Genomic DNA, 11,707 nt, shown 5'->3' with positions numbered 1-11,707 from the left:
CAGTACTGAAAGTGTGACGTCATACGTTTGGAATTAGAGCTCCCTGAGGTCTGACGTCATTTCAAAGAACAAGTTCTGACATTTTGTGACGATGTGAAGCGTTTGGTAGAAGAGGAGGATAAATAGTAAAAAAAAAAAACTTGACGTCATGTAGGTTTTGGATGACCCCAGGGCCTGATTAATTTACCCAGTGAACTCGGGTTTTAATTAAGCACAAGTACTTGTCCGAGTTTGACACTTGATATGTATGATACGAGTCGTACTAGTGATTAGTTCTGTGATCTGTGTATGATGAAAATCAGTGATGATGTGAAAAAATATTTTTTATATGCTATTAGATAAGTAGGGGTGAAGAATAGAGTGTTCATGTGTGTTAATTAGATATAGGTTAGTACATTTGTTTTAAAGCTAGGCTAGAAACGATTGTAAATGATATTTACATAATGTTAAGGTACAGTGTGTGATTGACGCCAATTTTGAGTGATTGGGATTTTCTTTTAGTGTGTGGAAGACATGTAGGGTTACACTTAAATCAAGCCATGAAATTCTTTTAGTAAAGTTTTGCCATTTTTGTGAGTTGGGTTATGGGAGGCCATCTTGTAATATTGGTAATGTTTGGATTTGCCTGATTTGTAATGTTGGGCCATTTTGTATGATTATTAATATTAGGCAATCTTGTATGGTTTGTAATGTTGGGTCATTTTGTATGATTATTAATATTAGGCCATCTTGTATGATTTGTAATGTTGGGTCATTTTGTATGATTATTAATATTAGGCCATCTTGTATGATTTGTAATGTTGGGTCATTTTGTATGATTATTAATATTAGGCCATCTTGTATGATTTGTAATGTTGGGTCATTTTGTATGATTATTAATATTAGGCCATCTTGTATGATTTGTGATGTTGGGTCATTTTGTATGATTATTAATATTAGGCCATCTTGTATGATTTGTAATGTATTGGCCATGTTGTATCACTGGTAATGTTGGGCCATCTGGTATTGTTGGCAATTTTAGGCAATCTTGTATGATTGGTAATGTTGGGCCATCTGGTATTGTTGGCAATTTTAGGCAATTTTGTATGATTGGTAATGTTGGGCCATCTGGTATTGTTGGCAATTTTAGGCAATCTTGTATGATTGGTAATGTTGGGCCATCTGGTATTGTTGGCAATTTTAGGCAATCTTGTATGATTGGTAATGTTGGGCCATCTGGTATTGTTGGCAATTTTAGGCAATTTTGTATGATTGGTAATGTTGGGCCATCTGGTATTGTTGGCAATTTTAGGCAATTTTGTATGATTGGTAATGTTGGGCCATCTGGTATTGTTGGCAATTTTAGGCAATTTTGTATGATTGGTAATGTTGGGCCATCTGGTATTGTTGGCAATTTTAGGCAATTTTGTATGATTGGTAATGTTGGGCCATCTGGTATTGTTGGCAATTTTAGGCAATTTTGTATGATTGGTAATGTTGGGCCATCTGGTATTGTTGGCAATTTTAGGCAATTTTGTATGATTGGTAATGTTGGGCCATCTGGTATTGTTGGCAATTTTAGGCCATCCTGTATGATTGCTTATGTTGGGCACTTGGCATGATTTGTAATGTTGAGCCATCTTGTATGATTCGTAATTTTAGACCATCTTACATATCTTATATGGCTGGTAATATTTAGGCAACTTGTTTTGATAATTACGTTTTGTTCCTATTGAGAGTCCCAGTTAGGGTTAGATTGGCCTCTTTGGTTGTGTCTGAGCGCGGTGTCTGCCATAAAGGTAGGACATTTTGTCTGCCACAAAAGTAGGACATTTTGTCTGCCACAAAAGTAGGGCATTTTGTCTGCCACAACAGTAGGACATTTTGTCTGCCACAACAGTAGGACATTTTGTCTGCCACAACAGTAGGACATTTTGTCTGCCACAACAGTAGGACATTTTGTCTGCCACAAAATTAGGACATTTTTGTCTGCCATAAAAGTAGGACATTTTGTCTACCATAAAAGTAGGACATTTAGTCTACCATAAAAGTAGAACATTTTTGTTTGCCATAAAAGTAGGACATTTTGTCTGCCACAACAGTAGGACATTTTATCTGATATTATTTTTGCCTCCGAAGGCCGCTAGGAGATAACTGCTATCAGTTTGGCATTCTCAAGCAACAAATCTACATAAAGATGTCAATGTGTAGACTACTCATGTCTTTTGTTAGTTTACCTGGTGTTATTGATAGATGTGACTAACATAAGTCTATGTTATGTTGTATTATTTTTATAGTCTACAATGTATTCCCCAACATTACTAATTTAATGACAATTTTAAAGGTCAATTACATTACTAAATAATCAGTTTCATTTATTTGAACCGAATGTTCATACAAGAAAGAAACTACGACTAGACCCACAAACTTAACATTTTTTTTACTGCACTATGAAATGAAAGGGGTTGTGTTAGGGTTGTTTGCTAAGGTCTGCACCATATGTTGTGAGCTGCGTACACTTGCAGCAATATAATGTGTTATGGGGCGTGTAGGTCCGCGGGGGTCGTCCATAAATGTCGTCACACTCGTAGGGTAGAGGGGGGGGGGGGGGGAGGGGGTCCCGTAATTTTGTGACGGTGTGTGATGAGAGGGAGGGAGGGGGGGGGGGGTTCAGATGGTGCGCCGTCATACTTTTGCATTATAAAAAAAGCAATGTTAGAAAACGAATTTTAGACGTTTTTTGCGTTTTAAAAAACTGTTTTAATAAATTGTAATAACAGTTGATTAAAATACTCTATTTTGACATAGTTCAGACAAGATTTTGGAAAAATATAGCTGTTTAAAAAAAATTCAACTGCAATTTTGAGGGGGGGTTGTAGGCTGAGGTGTGACGTCATTTTAGGGGGGGGGGGGGTCTGGCTTTTTGTGACGACGTGTGACGGAGGGGAGGGGGGAGGTAAAAATCGTCCAAAAAAAGCGTGACGTCATTTATGGATGACCCCCGCGGTCTGCCATGAAAGCAATACATTTTGTCAGAAACCAACTAGTCGGGCATACATTAAGGCCTTTATCTTTAAATTTTTAGAATTGTTTTAAAAAAAAATGTATGTATAAATACTACAAGTGGAACGAAGTTTTATGTTACAAATTCAATAGATTTGTTTAGTTATTGATATTTATTTTGTTACTTCCCCTTAAAGATTTAAGATTTTTAACAATATTGTTTTTGTTATCTCCCTTTGATAATAACTTGACAAGTTGTCTCTGGCAATACAACCGCTTCATCCGGTGTTTGCGTGGTCAGTGGAATTCACATAACGACCATCCTGTTTGAATCTGTTGACAATTGATGTGAGAAACACGTCGGATTATATACTTCACTACCTTCTCTTACTAATTATTTATCATCCTGATATCTACAATAAGGCTAAAAAAAATTTCTTTGGCAGATTTTTACACTTAAATGTTAATGTTTCTGATATCCCATTAGATTCTGATTACCCACTCAGAAAATATACTTGGCTTAACCCTCGTATAATTCACATGATCCTACCTCAACTTTACAACATCCAGCCCAGTCCAACTTATATCAATCACAAACCCACTAATCACTACGCAATCCCACACTTACACACCTAACTCGTCACAATCACACATCAGTCCCACAATCACACACCTCATTCAGTCACACAATCACACACCTTACTCACTCACACATTCACACATCTCTCTCACACACCTCACTCAGTCAGTCACACAATCACATACCTCACTCAGTCACACAATCACACTCCTCACACTCCTTACACAATCAGAGACCTCACTCAATCACACATTCACACACACCAATCAGTCACATTCACACACACAATCAGTCACATTCACACACACACACCAATCAGTCACATATCACACTCACTCAGTCGCACAATCACACCCCTCACTCAATCACAGAATCACACACCTACCTCACTCAGGCTAGAGCATGCCCCGCCCACACACGTTTCCCGATGCCATCCACACACCCCATTAAGTGCAACATACACACACAACCCAGCCGGTCACACACACACACACCCAACTCCTGTCACACACACACCCAACTCGTGTCACACACAACCCAGCCGGTCACACACACACACACACCCAACTCGTGTCACACACACACCCAACTCCTGTCACACACACACACCCAACTCCTGTCACACACACACACCCAACTCGTGTCACACACACACCCAACTCCTGTCACACACAACCCAGCCGGTCACACACACACACACCCAACTCGTGTCACACACACACCCAACTCGTGTCACACACACACACACCCAACTCGTGTCACACACACACCCAACTCCTGTCACACACACACACACACCCAACTCGTGTCACACACACACCCAACTCCTGTCACACACACACCCAACTCTTGTCACACACAACCCAGCCGGTCACACACACACACACCCAACTCGTGTCACACACACACCCAACTCGTGTCACACACACACACACACACCCAACTCGTGTCACACACACACCCAACTCCTGTCACACACACACACCCAACTCGTGTCACACACACACCCAACTCCTGTCACACACTACCCAGCCGGTCACACACACACACCCAACTCCTGTCACACACACACCCAACTCCTGTCACACACAACCCAGCCGGTCACACACACACACACCCAACTCGTGTCACACACACACCCAACTCCTGTCACACACACACCCAGCTCCTGTCACACACACACGCAACTCCTGTCACACACACACCCAACTCGCGTCATACACAACTAACCCAATCACCCCCTCCCACACCCACAACCTGTGTATCACACAACGCCCGCAAACACTCACACACACAATACCTACTGAGAGAGCACCTAGCACCAGTTTGTCTTGAATATTATATTTTAAAAATTAAACTTCTCTACCTCCAAAAAATACACACCTAGTAAATAAAATTAACTAAGCAATTATTTCATAAAGTTCATAAGTTCTGGTTGATTAAAGTTTACACTGATTGATTCATCAAATTCCTGCTCTTGTATCAGCCCGTGACACACCCGTCACGTGATATGACGATGGTTGTTGTATATCTTCTTGTCACAAACATCCTCAGGTACCAGAGTGACGGTATATACCGTTACATCTTTTTTTTTGGGGGGGGGGGAGGGGGTGCTTGGTCAAAGGATTTACCTAATCACTCACGTATTTTGATTACATTTATCACAATTTTATATATATTATAATGTTGAATTGATGTTTGCTTGACAAATACTGCAAGTTAATACATAATATGATATTTTAGATTATATTTTGCTCTTTCTTAAAGTTCAAATAAAAGTCACGATATTTAGACATTTGCCTTCTTAAAGAGTCGAACTCGGTTGGTATCTTGCTTGAGAAATGAAGGTTAACAAATTCTGATAATCAACAAATCTGAACGAGATTAACCTAATTTTCCATGAGCTGTCTAACCTAATGTCTCTACAAAAATAAACTTTGCGAATGGCAATAAAATGTTTTGTGTTTCTTAATAGCTAAAAACTCAACTAATAAAGGGGCAAGCATTTATTGCAATGCATTAATTGATGCTTTCAGATTAACAATTTTTTTTTTGTGTTAACTTGGTGAATTTGTGTCCGAAATTGTTGCACATTATCAATGGATGATTGGAAACATCCCATTAATTTACGTGGCGTTGATGTTGTTTTTTAAGTTATATAAATACAACATTAGAGCTCATTTTAATAATGAAAATAAAAGCAAGAAGACGATTCGAACAAGGCTCAAACTAGTTTATGTCATGGTTTGTCAGTAGCAAGACACAACGTTCCAAAAACAAGGCCGTTGGCGCTTCTCAAAGCGTGGAGACGGCAGTAGGCTTGATAGTTGGGTGGCGTCCCTTACTTGATCCAACTCAGAGTTGTCGTCCTTAGAGAAAGGTTCTTTCATACGTAGAATCCAGTTGAGCAGTCGAAGGTCATTGGCTCTTGGCGCATCCAATCCAAGGCCCTAAAGTAGACAAATCAAGAAAATATATTAAGACATTAAAACATTAAAATTGGTATTATAGAGCTGGTTGCAGTTAGAAGTATAGTAAAGAATTTTAAAAATGAATGCACAACTTTTTAGTAACATTGTATGGTCTTAAAATAATTAGTCGAGTCACATCAAAATGTGACGGTGCTATTTTTTGTTCTTTTATCACATCGATTTCTTAAGATTAAATAAAACTGGCTAGAAATTCCATCCTATTATATACAAGCCCATGTGCGCATTTCCCTCTCTCTTTCTCAGTCCTCAACATTTTTGAGGCTATGTGATCAGCATGTTCAGCAATATATGGAGAACTTAAAGATACGGAATTTTGTTCAAAATAACATGGTGGAGGTTTTAAATGTATAAAATTAATTTAAGGAAGGAAAATAAAATTAAAGGCATATTCGATTGTAGAAACACATTTTATAACATGCAACCGGAAAAGTGTTTATTATTGGCAAAAACGCAATAAACAATGACGTAACATGTCACATTTTTAAACAGTGGAAAGAACACAACACTAATGACTTCATCTTCCAATTTTAGAATATGAAGAAATGAACTATTTTAATTCGATTTTGATTTGGATCTATTGATTTCTAGATCTACTAATCAAGAAGTACTCTATGATTTGTATACAATTTTCTCTGCCAAAAGTAATACAAATTACATTTTTAAAAAATACCATTGAACAGCCGGGTTTTTAACGAAATCATTTGTCTCTTAATCAGTGTGTTCATTTAATATGGTGTTATGTTGACTAATATTGTATACAATTTGGTTTTTCTAATAGGTATTGGTAGCCTATGTTATTTTAAATGTGTCGTATTTTTAGATATTTAGTTTATTTCTTTTCTTTGTCACTAATATCGTTCAACGTGTAGTAAAGCACATTGCGTTTCGACCAATAACTATTATACAAAATATTTTTCTTGAGAAAAGGTACAACATTAAAATATATAGGCCTATAATTCACGTGTAACGGGTATCGACGTCTAGTGTATTGTAAATGGCCTTATTGTATTTTATTTTCCGTTCGCAGTTTTAAATATTTTTAAAATTATTATTCAAACTTTTAAAAAATTATTTCGTGTAAAGCAAACAAACAACCTTTACAAATGTTTAATTTTGTCAACATATTTACAGCCTTTAGTGTACGGAGTTAATCCTTGGATTGTGGGGCAGTACACATGAGCATTCGATACCACTGGTCTAAAAGAATGAATTGTTTACACAAGATTTGAATACAAGACACACACTGTGTAGGTCAAGGTAGACGGACACACAAGACCTAACACACGACACATCAGTGTTACTCAACAGGGTGAACTGTGTCCTATAAACCACAACACGTACGTGTCACTGTGTAGTAAGGCAGAGATTCTCTATCAAGCGGGTCATAACACGTTATGCTGTAAGGATCATTAGCGATCACCAAGGATATTTTGTAATAAAAGGGTGAACACATATAATCAATCATTTTTTACAGTAGGACACCCTCTCACTTGTTTTAATTTAAACAAAGTCAAGATTTTGGTGGTTTGTTTCTAAGATTTTGAATACCTTCACAAAAGAACTTCCGAAAAATAAATTACTCTCTTTGTTGTGTAACATACAGACATATTTTCAAAACGTACGTATAATATTGACACGTCTATAGATCTATAACAAATAATACATTTGTTTGAGGAATCGCTTACCACAATCTAAACAGAATGTAGCACAACTCGATAAGGCTACTCATGTTTTGGTGACCGTATCAAAAATGTCCATCCGTTGAGTTACACCACACTGAGATATACAACAACTAACACCCGGCGCTTATAACCGATTGTATTAGTGATGGATTGTTTTGACAATGTCATGATTTTGATCAAGAAAACAAACAAGAGCATAATGGTTGTAGTCTGTGCCAAGATTTTTCAGGCTTATTGAAAAGTTAGTGACAGGTGGATGGTTACCGTTTACTATGTCGTGTAAGAACATTCTAGAAGCGTCTTGAAAAATTTACTATTAACAAGAATAATTATTAAAAGAATAAAAAAAATATCTTGCTTAAGTTTGCCGCACTTTGAATGAAATGTCCTGGGCAAAGTTAATTTCTTGTAAGGAATCAGAAGCCTTCTATCTAGTTAACTCCTAAAGCCATGAAAGAACACGCTAGGATAAGTTAAGTCGATCACTTAAAAGAGGCGACTAGAGAATTACATGCACCAAACTTGTCAGCAGTGTTTCTTCCTGACTTTTTTTTCTCGGGGGGGGGGGGGGCACATTAAATTTTCATATATATAATATATATTATTGATCGTTAGCTTTGAAAAACTTAATTAGCATCAGAAATAAAAACGATATTCAGCAGAACGTATCCTATCATATTCTCAACACATAATCATATCATTCATAGGATAATAATAATGAAAGCCTGTAAAACTAGACTGCCTAATAATATAAAACTATATATATATATATATATATATATATATATATATATATATATATATATATATATATATATATATATATATATATATATATGTATGTAGGTATGTATGTATATATATATACATACAATAGCATTCTGCGGCTTAAAATAACAACACCGATGTTTGGTGTGAATAATCTTTATTGATTGATACAAACTTTAAAATGTTTTCAGGTACAATCCATCGGATTTACACGATTTCATGTGTACAGTTGGGTGTACATGGTGTAATGGTTTCTTAGTGTACAAAGGTGTGTACGTGGTGTCATGGTGTCCAGTGTTGTGTAAATGGTGTATTAATGTACACTGGTGTGTGGGTCCACCTTCACACCGCTCCGGGTTCTAATCCGTGTGGTACCCCTTGTGTATTTTCCAAGCCAGGTCGCAGGCGGCGTCCCTCTCCTCCCCCAGGGGGCCGCACCCCTCCGTCTCCGGCACCACGACACAGTTGTTGTCTTCATACAGCACCTGCTTGCTCAGACACTGCCACCACTCCGGCAGGCACTGCTGCAGGAACTGCTCATACTCGACCCTGCAGGGGCTGGCGTCACCATTGGCCTGTGCCTGGCACGTCTCAAATGTCTGTCTCAGAGTCTGACAATTCTCATCGTAGTCGGCACGGGCGCCTAGTACCAACATGGCGGCTAGCATACACAGTGTGATCTTCATTGTCAGTGGTTTGAGGTTTAATCTACGTAGTAAATACATTTCAGTTCAATTAGGTGTACTTTTGGAAGTATAAATGTAACTACATACACCCGAATATATATATATATATATATATATATATATATATATATGGTGCCCTGTCAAAACGGCCCGGGACAAATCGACCCCGTCAAAACGGCCCCGTTAATACGACCCCGTCAAATCGACTCCCGACAAACCGACCCCGTCAAAATAGCCCCGTCAAAAGGGCCCCGACTTATTGGCTCCCGTCAAATGGGCTCCCGTCATATTGACTTGCGACATATAGGCTCCCGACAAATGGGCTCCCGACATTTGGGCTCCCGACAAATGGACTCCCGACATATTAACCCCTGACAAATAGGCTCAGGACATATTGGCTCCCGACATAAGGGCTCAAGACAAATGGGCTCCCGGCAAATGGGCTCACGACATTTTGGCTACCGGCAATTGGGCTCCCGACATATTGGCTTTTGACAAAATGACTCCCGACATATTGGCTCCAGAAAAATGATTGATATGACCACTATTGGCATAAAAGTAACCATTGTGTCCTACCTCCAATACCACCATAACCTCTTTTTAATGCCCGAATGAAATTATTTTTTCATGAACCAACATTAATTCACAAACAAATCGAGCCCTTAACAGCTAAATTCCACCAATTCTAAAGTTTTGATAATGTTTAATTTACAACAGAAAAGATCTGTTGCTTAAAAGCGAGCACAGAAGTGTAAATGTATGATATACATGATGTTAACATGATAACAGCATTTTGTTTTGATAACCTACAAGCACAGTGGCGTAGCGAGGTCGGGTGTCACCCGGTGCGGCACTTAATGGTGTCACCCCCCCCCCAGAGGCGTTGCGACCCTTCCCGGGGACAAACTTTCAAGTTTTCGATTTGCATCCCCCCCCCCAAAACTTTCGATTTGCACCCCCACCCCCTCAACTTTTTCTCTATATATTTTGCTATTTTTTGCCTTTGTGTCACCCCCCTAAATGGTGTCACCCGGTGCGGTCCGCAACCCCCGCCCCTCCCCTCGCTACGCCCCTGTACAAGCATATTGCAGTTAGGAAGGTACAGCGTGGACCCTTCTCCCCACACAATGAGTTGGAACAGCCTATAACCGACTCAATTATGGATGTCATAGATAGATGACCCTTAAATTAAAACATACTGTATTTTATAATAGATAAACTAATATAAAAATAAGGCCTGCCGAACAAGAGATGCATACGTTGTATTACATAAGAGTGTTGGATAAGCTAACTCTAAAGAATATTGATGAAGGGGTCCCACTGGCAGATGTCATATTCAATGAGACCGCTTTGCCGGGAGACTTAGTCTCTACAGAAACGGTATTGTCAGTGCAGTGGCGTAGCTAGGATTTTTGGGCCCCTATGCAAAAATTATCGTCAGCCGTTAGGCCAGTGGCGTCGCTAGGTCGGGTCTCACCCGGTGCGGCACTTCGTATTGTCACCCCCTCCCAGGAAACAAAGCATATATATATATATATATATATATATATATATATATATATATATATATATATATATATATATATATATATATATATATATATATGTGTGTATATATGCCACATACTGGTACACGTACGTGTTTAAGCTTTAATCACTGCTGACTTAATAGTAACGATGTTTATCTACAATCTGTTTATAATACAGTTGGATGTAGCATTGTTTTCTTTATAGTTTACGTTTACGTCGTGGTGTCACCCCCCCCCTCTTGATATAATTTTCGATTTGTACTTAGAAGACTATTTAACTTTAACTAATGGATCTGGAAAATGGCATTTCATTCTATAAATTTTACAATTTTTTGCCTTTGGTGTCACCCCCCCCCCTAAATGGTGTCACCCGTTGCGGTCCGCACCCCCCGCCTCGCCTTCGCTACGCCTCTGCGTTAGGCTACAGAGGAGTTAAACGAAGAGATCAACTTCTACTTACGATGGATATTTTTTAATATATAAATATTCTTAAGGCAACATTTTGTATTTTATATGTCCTGATTTTGTATTTATACTATATTATTATGCTTGCCTACTACTGCTAAAAAGTTTATTTATAGGATGATTCTCTCAATGTCTTGCACGACAAAGTGATATAGCCTATAGTGTTATTATAACGATTGGGCTCTGTTTGACCCACAAACACTGAATCCCACTGCCGAAACGGTGGGGGAGGGGGGGGGGCTTTTTGGAACTTTTAACCTTTTTCTTTTTTAAAATTATTTATATGTAACAAATATTAAAATTCCATTGTAAAAGTTTTATTTTTTATGAGGGAAAAGGGCCCCTATGTGCCTTGGGCCCCCATGCCTTGCTTACGCTAGCTTTACGGTAGCTACGCCACTGTGTCAGTGGTCCTTTTGTCTGGAGCCAAATTGACAGGAGCCTTTTTGTCGGGAGCCAAAATGACGCTAGCCTATTTGTCGGGAGTCGTAATGACGGGGGCCGTTTTGTGGAGAAACTAAAT

General features: G+C 38.6%; 1 protein-coding gene across 1 annotated transcript in view; it reads right to left on the bottom strand.

The window, feature by feature from the left end:
* Positions 1-5,778: 5,778 nt before the first annotated feature.
* LOC131942941 (uncharacterized) overlaps positions 5,779-11,707 on the bottom strand; it is a 69,795-nt gene continuing 63,866 nt past the window's right edge. The window contains exon 4 of the mRNA XM_059302910.1: positions 5,779-6,012. Within this exon, the coding sequence (XP_059158893.1) occupies positions 5,812-6,012 (201 nt within the window). The 3' untranslated portion in view covers positions 5,779-5,811. The remainder of the gene's footprint in view (positions 6,013-11,707) is intronic.

Source organism: Physella acuta, unplaced genomic scaffold (genome assembly GCF_028476545.2).
Source record: "Physella acuta isolate Inbredline_101_S28 unplaced genomic scaffold, ASM2847654v3 ptg000434l, whole genome shotgun sequence".
Classification (NCBI taxonomy): Eukaryota; Metazoa; Mollusca; class Gastropoda; family Physidae; genus Physella; species Physella acuta.
Note: the sequence above shows the minus strand (reverse complement) of the source record. Positions and strands in the feature narration are given on the sequence as shown.